The sequence below is a fragment of the Bombina bombina genome, chromosome 2 (assembly GCF_027579735.1).
Source record: "Bombina bombina isolate aBomBom1 chromosome 2, aBomBom1.pri, whole genome shotgun sequence".
Lineage (NCBI taxonomy): Eukaryota > Metazoa > Chordata > Amphibia > Anura > Bombinatoridae > Bombina > Bombina bombina.
The window spans coordinates 1,180,962,423-1,180,989,502 of record NC_069500.1 but is presented as its reverse complement, the minus strand read 5'-3'; the positions used below and the strand labels follow the sequence as shown (position 1 = coordinate 1,180,989,502).

The following is a 27,080-nucleotide window of genomic DNA, read 5'->3' as shown; positions in this document are numbered from 1 at the left end:
ATAAGTCTACCAGCTTCCATAAGTATATATAAGGGTAGTGAGTCATTCAAATTCACTGTAAATTTAGGGGATATAGGTATGCCAATTGGGAAGTCGGTATTGTTGAGTACTGTGGTCAGGGAAGAAGGGACTGAGGAGATGTGGTTAAATACGTGTATGACAGAGAACCATACCCTAAAGATCTCCCCAATAATGGGGTTTTTCGTGATACTCGGTGGCAGGTTAGTTTTAGTTTGCCAGTAATATGCCCCCAGCTCTGGAGTAGTTGTAATGTTGTGTTCCAGGGCTAACCAGGTTTTGTAATGTGATGGTGAGAATGTGCACCAATCCACTATCCTCTTTAGGAACACCGCCTGGTGGTATCTAGATAAATCTGGGACTTCTAGGCCTCCCGACTCTTTTGGGAAGTAAAGTGTAGATTTGGCAACTCTGGGGGGGGCGTCTTTTCCATATGTAGGAATTAATAATTATCTGAAGTCTAGGTAAATATGATGAAGGAAGTGGTATTGGAAGAGTTTGGAATAAGTATAGAATCTTAGGGAGTATGATCATTTTGGTGATACAGATTCTGCCGAGCCATGATATTTTTTTGTGGATCCACAGTGATGTATCCTTTATAAGGGTAGTTAGGAGGGATTCATAGTTCAAATCGAATAACTGTTGGGGTTTTGTGGACAGGCGAACACCCAGATACTTTAGGGAGGTATGTTGTATTATGTAAGGTGACCGTTGTTGCAACGTACACAGATCAGTCACAGATAAATTAATTGGGAGAATTTCTGATTTACGTTGATTCACTAGGTAATTCGAGCAAGAGCCAAATTCTTCCAGGGAGCTCTGCGCCGCAGAGAGAGAAATCCTCGGTCGTGTTAATGTCAGTAGTAAGTCATCTGCGTATAATGCTAGTTTGTGTGTGGAGGAGTTAATTGTAAGTCCATGAATGCCAGGGTTATTGCGTAATTTCGTGGCCAGGGCTTCCATTGATAATACGAATAGTAATGGGGAAAGTGGACACCCTTGTCGAGTACCATTAGAGATGTTAAAAGAAGAGGACAGTGTACCGTTGACTCTGATTTTAGCTGTTGGTAGGTTATATAATGCGAAAATCCTATGGATAAAGGTGTAAGGAAAACCAAATTTTTGTAATACAAGCGTCAAGAAGGTCCAGTCAAGTTTGTCAAAAGCTTTTTCAGCGTCCGTTGATAATAGAAGAAAAGGAATGTCATGGTCAGAAACATATTGCATAAGGTGTAAAATTTTTACAGTATTGTCCTTAGCCTCCCTCTGCAGCACAAAGCCCACCTGATCTGAATGGACGAGGGAGGGTAATATTTTATTCACTCTGGTGGCTAATATCTTAGCATATAGTTTAATGTCCGTATTGAGCAAGGATATAGGTCGATAATTTGATGGTACTGAGAGATCTTTATTCGGCTTAGGCAACACTGTAACTATTGCCTCTAGCATAGTGGGGGCAAGCCTTTGGTATCGTCAATCTAATTAAATACTGATAATAAATGTGGTGTGATTATATGGCTAAATTTTTTATAATAAGTGCCTGTAATGCCATCAGGGCCGGGGCTTTTCCCTGCTTTTAAGGATTTGATTGCGGCTAGAATCTCCTCCATTGTAATTGGTGCTATCAACATATCTGAGTGTTCACCTGATATGGATGGAAGAGTTATATGATTTAGATATTTAAGACATTTGGTTTGATGGGCTTCAATATCCCTGTCAGGAGTTAAGTTATAAAGATTAGAATAGTAGTTTTGAAAAATTTCAGCAATTCTCTCGGTCTCTACAGTTGTCTTATGTGAAGGGTCTTGTAATGATGTAATGAAGTGGGTAGATTGTCTGGTCTTGATGGCTCTAGTTAGTAATTTACCTGGCCTGTTTCCTTCTAGGTAAAATTTTTGTTGAAGATTGAGAGCTTGCGTTTGTGCCTTTTGGCCCAAAAAATCATTAAGTTTAAGTCTAGCTGAGTCTAATTTTAATTTGAGAGTAATATCCTTGGGGTTCAGTTTGTAAAGATGGGTTGATTGTTGAAACTGTTCAGTAAGATCTTGATGTAAGGCTCTATATTTTTTCTGTTGTATAGATTTTAATGTACTATATCTGTTTTCTGACATAACAGAAATATAATGATTAGTCTTTTTTATATACACATACACTATGCTAAATAGAGAAATTCATATATATATTTATTATCACTAGATTCTTCCTCACTGTTTATTATATATATATTTCTGTCACCAGCTGGGACACTTATTTTTATATATAATCATATATCTTTTTTATTTCCATTGGTTGGCTCTCTCTAGAGCGCTTGTCCCATCCTTTGTTTTTGTTTTTATCTTCGTCTTGATTTTGAGATTATCTAGACTATTCAGGGACTTAAGCATATAACCACATAGGTAGCACTCACACCACCTTCCCGTTTTTTTTTTCCTCGTAGTTCTCTTAGCCAGAGTATAAATAGCCTCTTCTACTTTAGCCACCCTGGGCCAAGAATCTTTAATGGAGTCAGCAACAGGAAACATCTTTTTAAATACGGGAGACAGGGAGAAAGGAATCCCTGGCTTCTCCCATTTCTATGAAATAATCTCTGTCACACAGTCTGGGACAGGAAAAACTTCCACAGAGGAGGAACATCATAGTATTTATTAAGTTAACTAGACTTCTTAGGGTTGACAACGACAGAAGTATCAGAGTCGCCAACTTAAAGCCAATACCACATTTAACAGTACACAAAGGTGTTCAAGCTTAAATCTGAAGTTTACTTCTTCAGATGAAGGAATAATACTGTCCGAATCGGAGATTTCACCCGCAGAGGCTACAGGCGTATCCTCCTCATCAGACTTATGAGAGAGGGCAACCTGTGTAGCAGTAGGTGGAACAGAAATCTTACTATCTGAATGTCTAATTTTTCTTTTGCGTTTTCCCAGCATACGAAAAGCAGATAATGCCGCAGATACCGCAGAAGATATCTGTGCAGCAAAATCTGCAGGCAAATAAACTCCTCCAAGAGGTTGAGAGTAACTGCAGGGCACTGTATGTGACGCCATAGAGGCTTGGGACATTTGAGGAAAAAGCTGTGGCATTGCCTGAACAGCATCATCCTGAGAGACATTGGGCTCAGGGGGCAACAATTTATCTTTAAAGTGAAAGTGAACCTAGCGTTTTACGAACGCTAGGATTTACTATTGAAACAAATAAAGGGCACTTTCATTCATGAAGTATATTATACTTCATGTAGAAAGCTCCTTTATTTGATTCAATTGATCGCCGTTTTTAGATGCTTCGGCAGCCCACGGCTAAAAAGTTTTTGGGCTAAATGGTGACGTTTTCACCTCTTAGCCAATAGCCGTGCGATAAATCCAGCTTGGCGCCCATGGGAGCCGGATTTACCGCACTGCTATTGGCTAAGAGGTGAAAACGTCACCTCTTAGCCAAAAAATATTTTAGCCGTGTGCTGCTGTAGAAGCTAAGAACGGCGACTGATAGAATCAAATAAAGGAGCTTTCTATATGAAGTATATTATACTTCATGAATGAAAGTGTCCTTAATTTGTTTTAATAGTGAATCCTAGCGTTTGTAAAACGCTAGGATTTACTTTCACTTTAAATTGAAGTGTTCTAGCTAAGCACGCAGCACAGAATTGCATAGGCAAAACAAATTGTGCCTCTAGGCATAACAAGCATTTGTCCAAAAACACAGAGTCTTGGTCCATGCCCATAATACTAAATAAAATAATCCCCAAATTGTAGAAATGTTTTAAATACACTGTCACTTTATGAATTTTTAATACCACAATTTGGCTGCCAGAAGTCTCTAAAACGATCGTATATTAGTTGATTGACACCCATAGACAGAGGCAAAGAGAATGACTAGCAGGGGAGTGACACTTAACAGCTTTGCTGTGGTGCTCTTTGCCTCCTCCTGCTGGCCAGGAGTGATATCCCCACTAGTAACTGAATGACATTGTGGACTCTTAATATCTTACGAAATAAACCATATTTCCGCATTGTTCATACTCAGTGAAGTGTTATACTGTGTTATTTATTGTAAATATTTCACATTCTAATGCGCCCAAAGCAGATATGTTCTTGTATCAATAGATAAATAGATATTCCTATATATATCTGTAAATATCTATACCTATATGTAATCATGTGTATACATAGGTATAGATATATATCGTACCAAAAAAAACAAAAAACTATCTGATATTTGTTGAAATATTTATTTATGAATAAATAGAACATATTCTGCTAAGTGCAGAACATTTGAATGTGAAATATTCATATTTTCATGTAGGGTTAGCGCACATTAGAATATGCATTCGGGTTTGCGCGCAGGTTGGTTGTTAGTTTTCCCCCACTTTTTTTGCTCCATTGACTTCTATGGGGGGGGGGGGGGGGATAGGTGAATGCGCACAAGCTATATTCTAAGTTTGTTTTTTTGCGCTTGTTTGGTTAAAGCGCAAGAAAAATTTTTTTTACTTTCAGTTCATAATACGAGTGCAACCCAAAAAGTTTACTTCTAGCGCAATTAATGCTCGAGCGGCACAGTTAAATATCGCTCCACTTGTAATCTGGCACTATGTTCTAACAAAGTAGGAATTTTTATTTTTACAGCAGAATGTTGTTTTACATTATTACAAGCCGTTGATATTCAAACAGATTGGATAATTACAAACAGTGAAACTACTATTCGTATAATAATAGCAGTTGGGAATTAGAGGACCCTCATCAATGTTTCTCACCTCAGGTCCTCAAGTACCCCCATACATAAATCTGAACTAGAGCCCAGGTGGGAAAAAAACAGCATCACTATGGTTACTTACCTGTCCTCACCTGTCAGCTGCTTATCTATTCAGTAAAGCCTCTGTTTTTAAATTTGTTAAAACTTCAGTTTTAGCTGAAGATTTGGAGCAAATGCATTTTCAAGATGAAAGATGGATTTGTGTCAAGATGAAGCCGTCTGGTTTTGATGTGTGACCTCCCAGTCTCACTGAGATGCTGTTAAGTCCTTATTACAATACATATCATTTTAAAGGATTTTGTTGAGAGACACATTCCCCCCCCAATAAGCCCCTACTGCAGAAATATTGTCCCTATGCTGTACCATACTTAAATCCAGTTCCCTCAGGCCATCAGCTCTGAGGAATCAGTGTCTCCTCTGTAGTTGTGACTGTCAGTTTGTGTCAGGAGGCAACAACAAATACTAAACCTGCTAACTTTTCAGTAGCTGTTTTAAAACCTATCACTTTATGGCTTAGACAGCCACAGGGTTAAACTGGAAATAATAACGGTCTGCTACAGGCTACTGTCTGACTGACAGGTGATCAGCTATCTCACCAGCAAAACATGTTATCCACTTTTAAAATAAAGGTGCCATCCAGTTTATTTGTTAAACAAAATATACAAAGAGAATGAAAGAAAATGTTTATAATAGAAGTAAATTGGAAAGTTGTTTAAAATTGCATGTTCTATCTGAATCATGAAAGAAAAAAAATAATGCTTACCTGAAATATTAATTTATTTCATGGGGGTGAGAGTCCACAAGCCATAATTCATGGGATTTAACTCCTGGCCACTAGGAGTCGTCAAATATTCCAAAAACTTCAAGAGCACTTAATCCCTCCCACATCTCTGGTATGCTAGTCTTACATATATCCAAGCAAGGAGAAGTAGAAAGGAAGGAAAGGACAAAGCAGAGAAAAGGAGGTAAAAACTAGAACTGCTGCAAAAAATAATAATTACAAAACAATTAATGAAAATGGGCAGGTCTTATGGACTCTCACAACCTTGAAATACATTTATCGGATAAACAAATTTTGTTTTCTTTCTTTCATTAGGTGGTGAATCCACTAGCCATTACACCTGGGAACTAATACCCAAGTTGTGGAGTGCACGAGTAAAAGCCACTTCAGAAGTAGCAAAAACATCAAAGTGGTAGAATTTAGAAAGGTATGTGAGGATGAGAATGTTGCTGCTTTGCAAATTTGTTCAACAGAAGCCTCATTTTTGAAAACCCAGGAAGTTGAAACTGATCTAGTCGAATGGGCTGAATGTGTTTTGGGGGAAACCCAATGCATTTTGGGGAAAACCACCACCACGTAAGTCTTCAAGTCAAAAGTTTTAGCCAAATAGCTAAAGTAACGGCTGGGTCCTTCTGGCCTTTGTGCAGCCCCAAAAAAGGAATAAACAAATTAGAGCATAGTCTGAAATCCTTTGTAGCTTGTAAGTAGAATTTTAATGCTCTTACGACATCTAAATTATGTATGAGCCTTTCTTTAGAATTTTGTGGATTAGGACTAAAAGAAGGAACTAGAATCCCCTTCACACATATAAGGGAGAAAAAAAAAGTAGCAGTACTGTAGCTGTAGGCCAAAACCAGAAGCGCTAGCTGAACAGAAAAAGCATTGAAGGAAAAGGATTAACTACCACCCTGCATGACAGAAACATTGCCTTTAGAAATATGCATAACCACCTTGTGCTTTAATTACAGCCTTTAGTCTGTTGGGATATGTCTCTACCAACTTTGCACATCTAGACTGTGCAATATTTGCACACTCTTCTTTGCAGAACTGCTCCAGATCTGTTACATTTGATGGCAACTGTAGTCTTCAAGTCATGCCACAGATATTCAATGAGGTTTAAGTCTGGGCTCTGACTAGGCAATGCAAGGACATTCACCTTTTTCTGCTTTAATCACTGTGTAGTCATTTTTGCTGTGTGCTTTGGGTCATTGTCATGTTGGAAGGTAAACCTTTTTCCCATTGACAACTTCCTGGAAGAGGGCAGCAGATTTTCCACAAGAATTTGACAGTATTATTCCCCATCCATTATTCCTTCTATCCTGACAAGTGCTCCAGTGCCTGCTGCAGAGAAACACCCCCATAAAACAATATTACCACCTCCATGCTTTACTGTAGGCAGAGCCGGTGCTAGACTATTTTGTGCCCTAGGCAAGACCAGTTACTTGTGCCCCCCCCCCACGCCAAAAAAACCAAAACAATTAAAACAACTAAACAAGACACTTTTAAATTTCTTTTAATTTTTAAGAATAAGTGCCATAAGATGCCAAAAGCACCAATCTTAAAGGCAAAATATAAAGTAACCAAATATAAATTACCTATATTAACAAACAGAAATTAACTGTAATAACAAAATATATATTAACTGTATTTTTCCTTACAGTAAGACAGAAAAACCAACAAAAAAAGCGACAGAGTTGTCAGATAAAAGTTACAAGTTCAGACACATCAAAATCTCACTCTGCGTTCCTTTGCCTTTGCAAATTTTGTCACCATTTCAGCCAGATCAAGTGCTGCTGCCTGTGTATGTTCAATTGATATAGTTGCCAAGCCAACTAGTCTCTTTTCCAACATTGTTGAACATATGTAAGTTTTTAAAAGTTTGAGCTTTGAGAAACTACGTTCACCACTTGCCACTGAAACTGGAAGTGTGAGAAGGATCCTCAGAGCAACAGAAACATTAGGCACGTTATCCAGAAGTTTATTTTGTAGTATGACGAGAAGTACTTCTTGTGGCGGCATAGACTTTGGAAGTCTTCGAGCTATTGCTTCAAGTTCGCAAAGCAGATCTTTAGCATCAATATCTTTGTTTCCATTATGCAGCAATGACTTTTCCAAATTCTTGTAGTCCTTAAGTAAATCTTCAGTCGATTTTTTCTTTATACTGTATATCTCATATAGGAAGCCAAATAATGAATTATATTGTTGTAGCTGTTGGAATCTCTCTTCAATAGATTGTATGGCCATGTCTAAAACAGCATAGTAAAAACCTGTTTAGAATTTCTGCTTTGGATCTTGTGGTGCTTCTTCTTGGGCCTCATATTCAAACTGCCGTTTCTTTCTCCTGTTTCGAACTTCATCTTCTGTCTCAAAGTTTGGTACTATCTGTATCTCATTTGCAATCTCAGTAGCATCTGTCAAAGCTTGTTGAAAACCCTCATCACACCTGCAGGTTATGAGATAATTCTTGGTCACTTGCAATTGTCTTGTAGCTGAATTTAAATCAGCTTCCTTATTTTGTTGTAGCTTGTTTGTAAGATTGACTTCAAAAAGGATGTTGTACCATGTAACAAAGGATGCCACAAACTTGAACTTACTAACTGCATCAGCAAGGGCCTTGGCTTCAATTCGGGAAGTATTTCCAGATGGACCCGATAGGCTTGTATCATCAAAAATCTCTATCAAAGCATCATGTATATTACCAAGATGATATCTCAGTGGTTTCAAAGCATCAATCCGACTCTCCCCTCTTGTTTCACTCAATGGCTTAACAGTTATGCCTAAGTCTGATATATGGCTAATTAAAACTTGTCAACACTTAGTTGATGTAGATAAATAATTATAAATCTGTTGAACTAACCTGAAGAAAGTAGTTGCTTCCAAACAACACCTAGCAGCATCATTGACTACCAAGTTTAAAGAACGTGCATTGCAGGGCACAAAAATGCATGTGGGTTTAAGTTCAGTATTCTCTTTTGTGCTCCATTTTGTTTGCCTTTCATGTTACTCCCATTGTCATACCCTTGACCATGCAGATTTTCAATTGGCAATTCAATTTGCTCCAGCTGTTCAAGAAGAGTTTCTGCTATAAAGGCACCTGTAGTGTTATAAATCCCAAGAAATGTTATCTTATGGTAATACTTTCAGACTCATTATCTGATGGTTTGATTACATTGACAAAATGTACAATCATTGTCATTTGCTCAATATGACTAATATCAGGTGTGCAGTCCAGAATAATTGAATAGTATTTAGCTGAGATTTTACTTGTTATAATTTGCTGCTTTATAGCACTGGCTAGAAGCTGTATAAGCTCATTCTGGATATCTTTTTCCAGGTAGTGAACCAATGTTTCTTGATCTTTAACCCTACGCAAATGTTCATTCATGATAGGATCAAAAAGGGCTAGATATTACACAAAGTTTAAAAATTTTCCATTACCGGCACTATACAACTTGTCATTTGTACCACGGAATGACAAGTTTTGCATGGCAAGAACTCTTACCAAAGCAATCAAGTGTTGCAAGACTTGTTGCCAATGTTGTTCTTCTTGCCTAATTTTCTGCTGGTTAATAGCATCAATTGTTTTTTCTTTATATAAGCGCAATTCAAGTTCACGCCAGGCTTGATTTCCAAATGGTCAGTATTCCTCTCATGTGCAGAAATAATTGCTCCAATGTTCTTCCAGTCTTTTGAACCTGTTTCTTGTAGGGATGATGCAACATTTCTTTTACTGAACAATGTACAGCAAAAACAAAAAAACACATCTTTTGAGGTTGAATATATCAACCATTGACGACACACTTTTTCACCATTTGCCAGTCTCCTCTTGTAGTGTACAGGAGAAAATATTCTGTTTTTTGAGTCTTTGGGAAAATCACATGATACAACTTCATGTAGTCCATGTTGAATTATAAGCTGTCGTAGGATCATCACTGCAAGAGTAGGGCCATTTGGCAGGGTCACTGTAATCCAAATCAGGCACAATATCATCTTCTTTTGATGACTTTGCAGTGCTACTAGTCTCACTTTTATTGACATATTTTTCTTCTGTGTTCTTTCTAGAAACATTTCCAAATTATGAAACTTCAGTATGACTTGTAGTAGGAGCACAATATTCAGCTTCCCTAGTGGCAGGTTCTACAAGAGTACAGTCACATTCTTGATTTGCTTTCTATGTATTAAGGTATTTCAAGAAGGACCCCTCTTGATTTGCTTGATTCTTAGCTTCTTCTGCCTTTCGTTTGCGGTACTGGGCTCCAGAAGGTCGTTTTTAATCAGCCATAGCTAACTAAAGAAAATAACAAAAACATCTGGTTCTGTAAGGACAGTTCAGCTCTATGGTCCATCTGAGAAAATATAAAACTACTTATTTATGTATTTGTGTGCTTATATGTGGATATATTGCCAGGCTCTCCTCAAAAAGCCCAATCAGAGTTCAACAAAAGTCATGGAGGTGGCACACAAGAATAATAGCATAAACTTTATTGAAGACCTTTACCTTAAACGGGAGGGAAAGTAATCTAGAATTGGAAGTCATGTCAGCTAGACCACGACTTTAACCACAGAGCCATACGGCATAGAACTGAAAAACCTGATGTCTTAGCATTCAGGCGCATAATCTGCATATTTGCATCATAGATGAACGAATGAGCTACCCTTAAGGCCTTAATTCGTTCCTGTATCTCCTCGAGGGGAGTCTCCACCTCGACCATAGCCGACAGAGCGTGTGAGGTTATCTCAAACTTAATTGACTTTAGATTCTGGAACTCAATTGCAGAGAAAAAATGTTTAAATGTATCACTGTTTCAAATAAGAGTTCACTATTGAGGAGTGAAATCCCAGCAAGAATAGTGCAAATCAATATGATGGACAAATATCCCTATGAGGATTGATTCATATGTTCCTTAATTAAGAACACTGAAAACACATATGGTATGTGTAAAATAATAGCAAAAACAGTTTATCGAATACTTCAATCAATATGTTGCCGACTGAAAACAGATACAAAGATACAGGTTGCTGAGAATGTCAATTCAGGAAATTGGTAATCCTTATAACTCCAATAGGATTTTATAACACAAAGTCTTACAGCACCTCTTAGTATGGTAACATTTAATTGAGGTGTATCACTTTAAGCGGATTACACTTGCTTGCAGTTATTCAACTAAGTATGGAAATGATACTTTGTAAAAAAAACAACAAAAGATACTTGCAGTTCAGTTTGGTTAATCCGCCCTCCGGTCAGCTGACAATGATAGCCGTTACTCCTGAACAGTACTTGCAAACAAAGCAGGGGGAGAGTATTGAGAAGTGAGCTGATCTGTGCAGCAATCTCCGGTCTGATGCTTTGAGGCTCTGTAAGCTGAATTAGCTGCAGCAGAGGGAGAAGTGGCAGTTTGCAGCTGCTGCTGCAGATTCAGTGCAAGTAATAGTGCAGGTGAGAAAGGTTTAGTGGAAATTAGGAAACTGTAGCAAAAAATTCACACTGACTTCCTTTTCTGAAAACTGGCAAATAAATTCAGAAGTAGGTGAAAAAAGGTTAACAAGTCCACTTCCACTGAGAATAGATATAAACTTTAATTTGTAATCCAAATAGAGGCTTGCAATAGGAACACAAGCTGGGCTCAGGTAAAGGTAGATTACACTACAAAATACTAAGCAAGGAGCCACAGGAAATGGTGGAACGTATAACCTAGGCAACCAATGAGAAAGTTCCTATGCAAATCCCTGCTTAAAGGCACAGTAACCCTGACAGATCGTCACATCAATAGGTAGCCGATCCAGCCACCGCAGCTACGGCCGCTGACGTTTGAAAGACGAACCCTGTGAGTTGAAACATCTTTCTCAACATGGACTCCAATTTTTTATCAATTGGTTCCTTGAACGAAGAACTATCTTCGAGCGGAATAGTCGTTCGCTTAGCGAGTGTGGAGTGCCTTAGAAATGCCCCCCCACAGCTCAAGCTGCGAGTCCGGAACGGGGAATAGCTTTTTAAAAGTAGTTAAAGTAGAAAAGGACTAACCAAGTTTTTTATTCATTCTTAATAATATTAGCCATTTTAATGGGGACCGGGAAAGTCTGTGGCACTACCCTGTCCTTGTAAACCCTAGCTATCTTAGGGATCAAAGGTTCTTTCGATAGTTTCGGTTCCGGAACCTCCAACGTAGCAAGCACCTCTTTCAGCAGAAAGCGCAAATGCTCCATTTTAAATTTATAATCTGGCTCCTCCGTCGACAGAGGCCTAGAAACCACTGAATCTGACCCAGAGAAAACGTCCTCCGAAGAGTCGGAGTCGTCTTCCTCAGCGGATAATCTGTCAGAGACATCCAGCAGAGTAGATGACCCCCTGGGACGGATAGCTATATTTCACCTTTCGCTTGCGCTTAGCAGGGCGTGGTAAGGCATTGTAACTGATCAGCGAAATCTGGTGGCCAAAGGGCCCCTCCCACAGGAGAGTTAGAAGTGCCCTGGGAAGCTGCATGTGCAATCAGAGATGAATGTAGGGAACGCACCTCGCGGGACGGAGAACCCTCAGAGGTAAATGGCTCAGTTGTACTAAATCTCTTATTCTTTTTAGATATAGCAATCTTTTCAAACATGTGGAACAAAGTTGAGCAGTCGGGTCAACCGGAACCTCCTCACAATAGACACAGTTATTAGTTTTAATTAGAGAGTGAGTACCCTCTAACATATCAGAGTCTTCCATATCTTGCGCCTTTATTGCGGACTAGATAGTATTAAATGGCACCTTTATATCCCAATGGCCGGGGCACTCACCACCTCCTATGACCCGGACCACAGTGAAAACGCTTCGTCTCCTACACCGCCGGTCAAGAAGAGGAAGTTAAAGAGGCCACACCCGGTCACATGGAGTGCCATGCAGGAACGCCCCTGCACTAGAGAAAACGCGCCAAAAAATGCCTACGCAGATCTCTCAATAAGAAAAATGTTCGCACACTGACAGAGCCTCATCTCACACATGTCGCAGCATTAGCACAATAAACAATATCATGTACAAATCCCCCCTGTTCAATAACCCCCTTACCGAGGGTATTACCCTTGATTCTATACAGATAAAAGGAGACACACTGTGACCCTGTCTTCTTACATTATCATATGTGTAAAAATAAAATCTTACCAGAATCTATGACGTGGAACAGGAACACGGCCTTTCAAGTGTGACAGGGTAGTAACATCGCCCCCGACATGGACTTGAGAGCAGAAAGCAGGCAGCGAAACAACGCTGATTGCTTATGGAGCTGTTAGTCAGAGTCTGGATGGTTTCGCAGAAAGACTCTCCCTGCATCTCTGGATGCATTATCCATGCTGTCACTGAGAAGCTGACAGGATTAATTAAAACTCCAGTCCCATTTCGAAGAGTACTACCCTCCATAAGAGACTCCTTTGAATCTTCCGACACTTCTCTGCCAACCTCCTGTGACGAAAGGCAAAGAATGACTAGGAGAAAAGGGGGGTGGGGGAGGTATTTAAGCCTTTGGCTGGGGTGTCTTTGCCACCTCCTGGTGGCTAGGTTCTTAATTCACACAAGTAATGAATGAAGCTGTGGACTCTCCTTCCATTAAGATGGAAAGGGCATTTTATCATATTTTAGAAGAATTTTTCTTATGACGTAGAGGAGCCAGTGAGGATCTCACTGGTCAGAGCAACTTCTAGAGATCCTGTAATAAACTGATGCTCTAAAGTCCAGTGCAAGCAACCCCATTGAAGCTTTTTAATTTCATGTTAATCTTTAAAGGGACAATAGTAATTTTTTAAACTCCAGCATAGTATTTTATAGAGCATCATATTTGTTCCCTTTATATATATATATATATATATATATATATATATATATATATATATATATATATATATAAATAAAAAAATATTTATTTTACAATGCCGGCACATTCCTCTTAAAAAGCCATCTCAGGTAAGGTATAAATGAACTACTACAGTTATTTAAGCAATCCCTGTGTTGACTGTTGCAGAGTCAGATTTCTGTAATCTGTAGTTTGCCAGCCCCTGTAAAGGTAGTAACAAAAATGACAAGAAAAGATGAGAAAATAAGTACGTATTTGTTGTAACAATTGTTTACTACTCATTTTTAAATGTTTTTACAGGGACATAAATTAAATTTCCAATGTATTAGAAAATGTGAATACATGTTGGAGCAAAATGAATGGAGTTATGGGAATATGATTATAGACAACACGTGTATGCATAACTTTACTCATACAGTATGCTTTTATATCTTAATATCTCAGTCACTGATAGCGTCAAGTGAAGCTTCCAAAAACATTAAAGGGACATGAAACCCAACATTTTTCTTTCATGATTCAGATAGAGAATACAATTTTAAACAACTTTCTAATTTACTTCTATTAACTAATCTGTTTCATTCTCTTGGTATCATTTGTTGAAGGAGCAGCAATGCACTAATAGTTTCTAACTGAACACATGGGTGAGCCAATCACAATCAATATATATATGCATCCACCAATCAACAGCTGGGTTCTCTGCTGCTCCTGAGCTTGCCTAGATAAACCTTCAGCAAAGGATAACAAGAGAAGGAAGCAAATTAAATAATGAAAGTAAATTGGAAAGTTGTTTGAAATTGTATTCTCTATCTGAATCATGAAAGAAAAATTGTGGGTTTCATGTCCCTTTAAGTTAATAAAAATTACTGATATGGATATCATGTTTTTTTTTTAAACCTGAAAACGTATTTTGTTTTGCACTAGTTTATTTCCTAGATGTGGTTTGCTAAGCTTATTCTGTCATCACATACACATTTTTAGATTACCTGAAAACTTCCTTTGTTTTGAAAATAAAACCCTCTCTTGATATTATTACTCATAACCAAACAGAAGATCAAGGTTTATTCTAACAAGGAAATGTACACATATATTGCCCGGTATACATATTTTACTTTTACAAAATGCACAGTGCACATGACATAATACAATCTTATGTATTACCATCATCAATTGGTTTCATTTTTAGTAAGTAATAAAACCAAATACACCAGAGTTGTTCATGTTCTGCCAGAATCTGATCAGTCAATTACAAAATCCTTCCTTGAGGGTGAGTACTATTTACATAAAACTGAAGTCCATATATATAGATATATATTTGTTTTTCATTTCAGATGTAGTAATATTATTTACTCTGTATGCTTGAGGAGAACTGCAGATGATTTGTTTTTCAAATAAAAAAGGCTTCATATCTGATGCATTTATCCTTCACTTGGGTTGAGTTGAAACCTTCAGCAAATTAGCGGTTCCACTTGTTAAAATTCTGAAACCAGAGAAACAAATTCAAACGCATGAAGAAGAGTAAAAGTCTCAGGCTTACTCATCACATTCCGTGTGTTAGTGGATGAATTCTACAGTAAGCCAGGATGACAGCTTAAATCCCACCAGAGCTGTCCAAAGTAGCAATTGATCTGTGTTCACTGCTTGGTCTTGTTTCATGTTGTTTTCTCAAATAGACTACTCAAATATACACATTTTCCTTCAGTTTCCAACTTTAAACATGAAAATATTTTAGCCAAAAATAGACGTTATGTTTCCAGTGGCTGGATCAGCATAAATGTAGTATGTGCAAAAATCTCATAATTATGCTGCTTCAATTGACTCATCGGCTTGACGTCCCTGTGGCTAAAATAAAAAAAATAAGCAGCTTAAATATATTTGCAAAGTAATAAAAAAAACTACGTAGCGTATGAAACATGTTAGAAAAAAAGATATGCAATACACATGTATAATGTAGAAGGTTTTCTTACATAATGCACTTAGTTTATAGATAGCTATTATATCTCAATTAATATTAAAGGGAAGTGAAAGACTTTTAAATGGTAAATGGTTTACGTGTAGTAAATAAATGTATATTTGTATTTTTTATTTAGTCCCATTTTTCTGAACTTTAGCACTTAAATATGTGGGCTTTCCAATACCAAGGAAGATTTTAAAGTGCAAACTTTACAACCCTAACATGGTCAGTGATCACTTAAGTAACTCATTTAAAATAAATAAGGAAACCTATTTACATGGTGGTGCCATTACTTTACACCTATTTGTTTAAAAACAAAGAAATATAATTTAAAAAATATATATATATCTGCATATTATTCCGAAACTAACTTTTGTTTTGACTCCATCATTGTCTGGCATTTATTTAGTGTTTCATGTCACATATCTATCTATCTATCTATCTATCTATCTATCTATCTATCTATCTATCTATCTATCTATCTATCTATTATATCCTAGCAAACTGTTAAATAAATTCTGCTTGACAGAATAATGCATTTGTAATTGTGAGCTGGGCATACTATACACAGGCAAACACAGACTTACTCCTGCTGATGAAACACACAGAGCTGGACATACTATACACAGCAAACACAAACTTACTCCTGCTGATGAAACACACAGAGCTGGGCATACTATACACAGGCAAACACAGACTTACTCCTGCTGATGAAACACACAGAGCTGGGCATACTATACACAGCAAACACAGACTTACTCCTGATGATGAAACACACAGAGCTGGGCATACTATACACAGCAAACACAGACTTACTCCTGCTGATGAAACACACAGAGCTGGGCATACTATACACAGCAAACACAGACTTACTCCTGATGATGAAACACACAGAGCGAGGCATACTATACACAGGCAAACACAGACTTACTCCAGCTAATGAAACACACAGAGCTAGGCATACTATACACAGGCAAACATAGACTTACTCCAGCTGATGAAACACACAGAGCTAGGCATACTATACACAGCAAACACTGACTTACACCAGCTGATGAAACACACAGAGCTGGGCATACTATACACAGCAAACACAGACTTACTCCAGCTGATGAAACACACAGAGCTAGGCATACTATACACAGGCAAAAACAGACTTACTCCTGATGATGAAACACACAGAGCTAGGCATACTATACACAGGCAAACACATACTTACTCCTGATGATGAAACACACAGAGCTAGACATACTATACACAGGTAAACACAGACTTACTCCAGCTGATGAAACACACAGAGCTGGGCATACTATACACAGCAAACACAGACTTACTCCTGCTGATGAAACACACAGAGTTGGGCATACTATACACAGCAAACACAGACTTACTCCTCTTATGAAACACACAGAGCTGGGTATACTATACACAGGTAAACACAGACTTACTTCAGCTGATGAAACACACAGAGCTAGGCATACTATACACAGGCAAACACAGACTTACTCCAGCTGATGAAACACACAGAGCTGGGCATACTATACACAGGCAAAAACAGACTTACTCCTGCTGATGAAACACACAGAGCTGGGTATACTATACACAGGCAAACACAGACTTACTCCAGCTGATGAAACACACAGAGCTGGACATACTATACACAGCAAACACAAACTTACTCCTGCTGATGAAACACACAGAGCTGGGCATACTATACACAGCAAACACAGACTTACTCCAGCTGATGAAACACACAGAGCTAGGCATACTATACACAGCAAACACAGACTTACTCCAGCTGATGAAACACACAGAGCTAGGCATACTATACACAGGCAAACACAGACTTACTCCAGCTGATGAAACACACAGAGCTGGGCATAATATATACACAGCAAACACAGACTTACTCCTGCTGATGAAACACACAGTTGGCCATACTTTACACAGCAAACACAGACTTACTCCAGCTGATGAAACACACAGAGCTGGACATACTATACACAGCAAACACAAACTTACTCCTGCTGATGAAACACACAGAGCTGGGCATACTATACACAGCAAACACAGACTTACTCCTGCTGATGAAACACACAGAGCTGGGCATACTATACATAGCAAACACAGACTTACTCCAGCTGATGAAACACACAGAGCTGGACATACTATACACAGGCAAACACGGACTTACTCCAGCTGATGAAACACACAGAGCTGGGCATACTATACACAGGCAAACACATACTTACTCCTGCTGATGAAACACACATAGCTGGGCAATCTATACACAGCAAACAGAGACTCACTCCTGCTTATTAAACACACAGAGCTGGGCATACTATACACAGGCAAACACAGACTTACTCCAGCTGATGAAACATATAGAGCTAAGCATACAATACACAGGCAAACACAGACTTACTCCTGCTGATGAAACACATAGAGCTGGGTATACTATACACAGGCAAACACAGACTTCCTCCAGCTGATGAAACACACAGAGCTAGACATACTATACACAGGCAAACACAGACTTCCTCCAGCTGATGAAACACACAGAGTTGGGTATACTATACACAGGCAAACACAGACTTACTCCAGCTGATGAAACACACAGAGCTGGACATACTATACACAGCAAACACAAACTTACTCCTGCTGATGAAACACACAGAGCTAAGCATACTATACACAGGCAAACACAGAATTACTCCTGATGATGAAACACACAGAGCTAGGCATACTATACACAGGCAAACACAGACTTACTCCAGCTGATGAAACACAGAGAGCTAGGCACACTATACACAGCAAACACAGACTTCCTCCAGCTGATAAAACACACAGAGCTAAGCATACTATACACAGGCAAACACAGAATTACTCCTGATGATGAAACACACAGAGCTAGGCATACTATACACAGGCAAACACAGACTTACTCCAGCTGATGAAACACAGAGAGCTAGGCACACTATACACAGGCAAACACAGACTTACTCCTGCTGATGAAACACACAGAGCTGGGCATACTATACACAGCAAACACAGACTTACTCCTCCTTATGAAACACACAGGGCTGGGTATACTACACACAGGCAAACACAGACTTACTCCTGCTTATGAAACACACAGAGCTGGCCATACTATACACAGCAAACACAGACTTACTTCAGCTGATGAAACACACAGAGTTAGGCATACTATACACAGCAAACACAGACTTACTTCTGCTTATGAAACACACAGAGCTGGGCATACTATACACAGCAAACACAGACTTACTCCTGCTGATGAAACACACAAAGCTGGACATACTATACACAGCAAACACAAACTTACTCCTGCTGATGAAACACACAGAGCTGGGTATACTATACACAGCAAACACAGACTTACTCCAGCTGATGAAACACACAGAGCTGGACATACTATACACAGGCAAACACAGACTTACTCCAGCTGATGAAACACACAGAGCTGGACATACTATACACAGGCAAACACGGACTTACTCCAGCTGATGAAACACACAGAGCTGGGCATACTATACACAGGCAAACACAGACTTACTCCAGCTGATGAAACACACAGAGCTGGGCATACTATACACAGGCAAACACAGACTTCCTCCTGCTGATGAAACACACAGAGCTGGGCATACTATACACAGGCAAACACAGAATTACTCCTGATGATGAAAAAACACAGAGCTGGGCATACTATACACAGGCAAACACATACTTACTCCTGATGATGAAACACACAGAGCTGGGTATACTATACACAGCAAACACAGACTTACTCTAGCTGATGAAACAAACAGAGCTAGGCATACTTTACACAGCAAACACAGACTTACTCCTGCTGATGAAACACACAGAGCGGGACATACTATACACAGCAAACTTAATCCTGCTGATGAAACACACAGAGCTGGGCAATCTATACACAGCAAACACAGACTTACTCCAGCTGATGAAACACACAGAGCTGGGCATACTATACACAGCAATCACAGACTTACTCCTGATGATGAAACACACAGAGCTGGGCATACTATACACAGCAAACACAGACTTCCTCCAGCTGATGAAACACACAGAGCTGGGCAATCTATATACAGGAAACAGAGACTTACTCCTGCTGATGAAACACACAAAGCTGGGCATACTATACACAGGCAAACACAGACTTACTCCAGCTGATGAAACACACAGAGCTAGGCATACTATACACAGGCAAACACAGACTTACTCCAGCTGATGAAACACACAGAGCTAGGCATACTATACACAGCAAACACTGACTTACACCAGCTGATGAAACACACAGAGCTGGGCATACTATACACAGCAAACACAGACTTACTCCAGCTGATGAAACACACAGAGCTGGGCATACTATACACAGGCAAACACAGACTTACTCCTGCTGATGAAACACACAGAGCTGGGCATACTATACACAAGCAAACACAGACTTACTCCTGATGATGAAAAACCACAGAGCTGGGCATACTATACACAGGCAAACACATACTTACTCCTGATGATGAAACACACAGAGCTGGGCATACTATACACAGCAAACACAGACTTACTCCTGCTGATGAAACACACATAGCTGGGCAATCTATACACAGCAAACAGAGACTTTCTCCTGATGATTAAACACACAGAGCTGGGTATACTATACACAGCAAACACAGACTTACTCTAGCTGATGAAACAAACAGAGCTAGGCATACTTTACACAGCAAACACAGACTTACTCCTGCTGCTGAAACACACAGAGCTGGACATACTATACACAGCAAACACAAACTTAATCCTGCTGATGAAACACACAGTGCTGGGCAATCTATACACAGCAAACACAGTCTTACTCCAGCTGATGAAACACACAGAGCTGGGCATACTATACACAGGCAAACACAGACTTACTCCTGATGATGAAACACACAGAGCTGGGCATACTATACACAGCAATCACAGACTTACTCCTGATGATGAAACACACAGAGCTGGGCATACTATACACAGCAAGCACAGACTTACTCCTGATGATGAAACACACATAGCTGGGCATACTATACACAGCAAACACAGACTTACTCCTGCTTATGAAACACACATAGCTGGGCATATTATACACAGCAAACAGAGACTTACTCCCGATGATGAAACACACAGAGCTGGGCATACTATACAACTATACACAGCAAACACAGGCTTACTCCTGCGGATGAAACACACAGAGCTGGGCATACTATACACAGGCAAACACAGACTTACTTCAGCTGATGAAACACATAGAGCTGGGTATACTATACACAGGCAAACACAGACTTACTCCTGCTGATGAAACACACAGAGCTAGGCATACTATACACAGGCAGACACAGACTTACTCCTGCTGATGAAACACAGAGTTGGCCATACTATACACAGCAAACACAGACTTACTTCAGCTGATAAAACACACAGAGCTAGGCATACTATACACAGCAAACACAGACTTACTTCAGCTGATGAAACACACAGAGCTGGGCATACTATACACAGGCAAACACAGACTTACTTCAGCTGATAAAACACACAGAGCTGGGCATACTATAAACAGGCAAACACAGACTTCCTCCTGCTGATGAAACACATAGAGCTAGGCATACTATACACAGCAAACACTGACTTACACCAGCTGATGAAACACACAGAGCTGGGCATACTATACACAGCAAACACAGACTTACTCCAGCTGATGAAACACACAGAGCTGGGCATACTATACACAGGCAAACACAGACTTACTCCAGCTGATGAAAAACCACAGAGCTGGGCATACTATACACAGGCAAACACAGACTTACTCCTGATGATGAAAAACCACAGAGCTGGGCATACTATACACAGGCAAACACAGACTTACTCCTGATGATGAAACACACAGAGCTGGGCATACTATACACAGGCAAACACAGACTTACTCCAGCTGATGAAACACACAGAGCTAGGCATACTATACACAGCAAACACAGACTTACTCCAGCTGATGAAACACACAGAGCTGGGCATACTATACACAGGCAAACACAGACTTACTCCTGATGATGAAAAACCACAGAGCTGGGCATACTATACACAGGCAAACACAGACTTACTCCTGATGATGAAACACACAGAGCTGGGCATACTATACACAGCAAACACAGACTTACTCCTGATGATGAAACACACAGAGCTGGGCATACTATACACAGCAAGCACAGACTTACTCCTGATGATGAAACACACAGAGCTGGGCATACTATACACAGCAAGCACAGACTTACTCCTGATGATGAAACACACATAGCTGGGCATACTATACACAGCAAACACAGACTTACTCCTGCTTATGAAACACACATAGCTGGGCATATTATACACAGCAAACAGAGACTTACTCCCGATGATGAAACACACAGAGCTGGGCATACTATACACAGCAAACACAGACTTACTTCAGCTGATGAAACACATAGAGCTGGGTATACTATACACAGGCAAACACAGACTTACTCCTGCTGAAGAAACAAACAGAGCTAGGCATACTTTACACAGCAAACACAGACTTACTCCTGCTGCTGAAACACACAGAGATGGCCATACTATACACAGCAAACACAGACTTCCTCCTGCTTATGAAACACACAGAGCTGGGCATACTATACACAGCAAACACAGACTTACTTCAGCTGATGAAACACATAGAGCTGGGTATACTATACACAGGCAAACACAGACTTACTCCTGCTGAAGAAACACACGGAGCTAGGCATACTATACACAGGCAGACACAGACTTACTCCTGCTGATGAAACACAGAGTTGGCCATACTATACACAGCAAACACAGACTTACTTCAGCTGATGAAACACACAGTGCTAGGCCACACTATACACAGCAAACACAGACTTACTTCAGCTGATAAAACACACAGAGCTAGGCATACTATACACAGCAAACACAGACTTACTTCAGCTGATGAAACACACAGAGCTGGGCATACTATAAACAGGCAAACACAGACTTCCTCCTGCTGATGAAACACATAGAGCTGGCCATACTATACACAGCAAACACAGACTTACTCCCGATGATGAAACACACAGAGCTGGGCATACTATACACAGCAAACACAGACTTACTTCAGCTGATGAAACACATAGAGCTGGGTATACTATACACAGGCAAACACAGACTTACTCCTGCTGAAGAAACACACGGAGCTAGGCATACTATACACAGGCAGACACAGACTTACTCCTGCTGATGAAACACAGAGTTGGCCATACTATACACAGCAAACACAGACTTACTTCAGCTGATGAAACACACAGTGCTAGGCCACACTATACACAGCAAACACAGACTTACTTCAGCTGATAAAACACACAGAGCTAGGCATACTATACACAGCAAACACAGACTTACTTCAGCTGATGAAACACACAGAGCTGGGCATACTATACACAGGCAAACACAGACTTACTTCAGCTGATAAAACACACAGAGCTGGGCATACTATAAACAGGCAAACACAGACTTCCTCCTGCTGATGAAACACATAGAGCTGGCCATACTATACACAGCAAACACAGACTTCCTCCTGCTTATGAAACACACAGAGCTGGGCATACTATACACAGCAAACACAGACTTACTCCTGCTTATGAAACACACAGAGCTGGGCATACTATACACAGCAAACACAGACTTACTCCTGCTTATGAAACACACAGAGCTGGCCATACTATACACAGCAAACACAGACTTCCTCCTGCTGATGAAACACACAGAGATGGCCATACTATACACAGCAAACACAGACTTCCTCCTGCTTATGAAACACACAGAGCTGGGCATACTATACACAGCAAACACAGACTTACTCCTGCTTATGAAACACACAGAGCTGGGTATACTATACACAGGCAAACAGAGATTACTCCTGATGATGAAACACAGAGCTGGGCCTACTATACACAGCAAACACAGACTTACTCCTGCTGATGAAACACAGAGTTGGGCATACTATACACAGCAAACACAGACATACTCCTGCTGATGAAACACACAGAGCTGGGCATACTATACACAGACTTACTCCAGCTGATGAAACACACAGAGCTGGACATACTATACACAGGCAAACACAGACTTACTTCAGCTGATGAAACACACAGAGCTGGGCATACTATACACAGACTTACTCCAGCTGATGAAACACACAGAGCTGGACATACTATACACAGGCAAACACAGACTTACTCCTGCTGATGAAACACACAGAGCTGGGCATACTATACACAGGCAAACACAGACTTACTCCAGCTGATGAAACACACAGAGCTAGGCATACTATACACAGCAAACACAGACTTACTCCTGCTGATGAAACACACAGAGCTACGCATACTATACACAGGCAAACACAGACTTACTCCAGCTGATGAAACATACAGAGCTGGGCAATCTATACACAGCAAACACAGACTTACTCCTGCTGATGAAACACACATAGTTGGCCATACTATACACAGCAAACACAGCCTTACTCCAGCTGATGAAACACACAGAGCTAGGCATACTATACACAGCAAACACAGACTTACTCCTGCTGATGAAACACACAGAGCTGGACATACTATACACAGCAAACACAAACTTACTCCTGCTGATGAAACACACAGAGCTGGGCATACTATACACAGCAAACACAGACTTACTCCTGCTGATGAAACACACAGAGCTGGGCATACTATACACAGCAAACACAGACTTACTCCAGCTGATGAAACACACAGAGCTGGACATACTATACACAGGCAAACACGGACTTACTCCAGCTGATGAAACACACAGAGCTGGGCATACTATACAAGGCAAACACAGACTTACTCCTGCTGATGAAACACACAGAGCTGGGCATACTATACACAGGCAAACACATACTTACTCCTGATGATGAAACACACAGGGCTGGGCATACTATACACAGCAAACAAGGACTTACTCCAGCTGATGAAACACACAGAGCTGGGCATACTATACACAGGCAAACACAGACTTACTCCAGCTGATGAAACACACAGAGCTGGGCATACTATACACAGGCAAACACAGACTTACTCCAGCTGATGAAACACACAGAGTTGGGCATACTATACACAGGCAAACACATACTTACTCCTGATGATGAAACACACAGAGCTGGGCATACTATACACAGCAAACACAAACTTACTCCTGCTGATGAAACACACAGAGCTGGGCATACTATACACGGGCAAACACAGACTTACTCCTGCTGATGAAACACACAGAGCTGGACATACTATACACAGCAAACACAGACTTACTCCTGCTGATGAAACACACAGAGCTGGGCATACTATACACAGCAAACACAGACTTACTCCAGCTGATGAAACACACAGAGCTGGACATACTATACACAGGCAAACACAGACTTTCTCCAGCTGATGAAACACACAGAGCTGGGCATACTATACACAGGCAAACACAGACTTACTCCAGCTGATGAAACACACAGAGCTGGGCATACTATACAAGGCAAACACAGACTTACTCCTGCTGATGAAACACACAGAGCTGGGCATACTATACACAGGCAAACACATACTTACTCCTGATGATGAAACAGACAGGGCTGGGCATACTATACACAGCAAACAAGGACTTACTCCAGCTGATGAAACACACAGAGCTGGGCATACTATACACAGGCAAACACAGACTTACTCCAGCTGATGAAACACACAGAGCTGGGCATACTATACACAGGCAAACACAGACTTACTCCAGCTGATGAAACACACAGAGTTGGGCATACTATACACAGGCAAACACATACTTACTCCTGATGATGAAACACAGAGCTGGGCATACTATACACAGCAAACAAAAACTTACTCCTGCTGATGAAACACACAGAGCTGGGCATACTATACACAGCAAACACAGACTTACTCCTGCTGATGAAACACACAGAGCTGGGCATACTATACACAGCAAACACAGACTTACTCCAGCTGATGAGACACACAGAGCTGGGCATACTATACACAGGCAAACACGGACTTACTCCAGCTGATGAAACACACAGAGTTGGGCATACTATACACAGGCAAACACAGACTTACTCCTGCTGATGAAACACACAGAGCTGGGCATACTATACACGGGCAAACACAGACTTACTCCAGCTGATGAAACACACAGAGCTGGGCATACTATACACAGAAAACACAGACTTACTCCTGCTGATGAAACACACATAGCTGGGCAATATATACACAGCAAACAGAGACTTACTCCAGCTATGAAACACACAGAGCTAGGCATACTATACACAGCAAACACAGACTTACTCCTGCTGATTAAACACACAGAGCTGGACATACTATACACAGAAAACACAAACTTACTCCTGCTGATGAAACACACAGAGCTGGGCAATCTATACACAGCAAACACAGACTTCCTCCAGCTGATGAAACAGACAGAGCTGGGCAATCTATACACAGCAAACAGAGACTTCCTCCAGCTGATGAAACACACAAACTTGGGCATACTATACACATGCAAAAACAGACTTACTCCTGCTGATGAAACACACAGAGCTGGGCATACTATACACAGCAAACACAGACTTACTCCTGCTGATGAAACACACATAGCTGGGCAATCTATACACAGCAAACACAGACTTGCTCCTGCTGATGAAACACACATAGCTGGGCATACTATACACAGGCAAATACAGACTTACTCCTGATGATGAAACACACATAGCTGGGCATACTATACACAGCAAACAGAGACTTACTCCTGCTTATGAAACACACATAGCTGGGCATACTATACACAGCAAACAGAGACTTACTCCTGATGATGAAACACACAGAGCTGGGCATACTATACACAGCAAACACAGACTTACTCCTGCTTATGAAACACACATAGCTGGGCATACTATACACAGCAAACAGAGACTTACTCCTGATGATGAAACACACAGAGCTGGGCATACTATACACAGCAAACACAGACTTACTCCAGCTGATAAAACACACAGAGCTAGACATACTATACACAGCAAACACAAACTTACTCCTGCTGATGAAACACACAGAGATAGACATACTATACACAGCAAACACAGACTTACTCCTGCTGATGAAACACACAGTGCTGGACATACTATACACAGGCTAACACAGACTTACTTCAACTGATGAAACACAGAGCTAGGCATACTATACACAGGCAAACACAGACTTACTCCTGCTGATGAAACACACAGAGCTGGGTATACTATACACAGGCAAACACAGGCTTACTCCAGCTGATGAAACACACAGAGCTAGGCATACTATACACAGCAAACACAGACTTACTCCTGCTGATGAAACACACAGAGCTACGCATACTATACACAGGCAAACACAGACTTACTCCAGCTGATGAAACATACAGAGCTGGGCAATCTATACACAGCAAACACAGACTTACTCCTGCTGATGAAACACACAGAGTTGGCCATACTATACACAGCAAACACAGACTTACTCCAGCTGATGAAACACACAGAGCTAGGCATACTATATACAGCAAACACAGACTTACTCCTGCTGATGAAACACACAGAGCTGGACATACTATACACAGCAAACACAGACTTACTCCT

The 27,080-nt window shown here is 40.3% G+C and overlaps 1 protein-coding gene and 1 pseudogene across 1 annotated transcript in view; both read right to left on the bottom strand.

Annotated features, from left to right (window-relative positions):
- Window positions 1–7,270: 7,270 nt before the first annotated feature.
- On the bottom strand, window positions 7,271–8,951 carry LOC128647466 (zinc finger MYM-type protein 1-like; annotated as a pseudogene).
- A 5,443-nt stretch (window positions 8,952–14,394) lies between these two features.
- TRAPPC11 (trafficking protein particle complex subunit 11) overlaps window positions 14,395–27,080 on the bottom strand; it is a 157,681-nt gene continuing 144,995 nt past the window's right edge. The window contains exon 30 of the mRNA XM_053703866.1: window positions 14,395–15,207. Within this exon, the coding sequence (XP_053559841.1) occupies window positions 15,166–15,207 (42 nt within the window). The 3' untranslated portion in view covers window positions 14,395–15,165. The remainder of the gene's footprint in view (window positions 15,208–27,080) is intronic.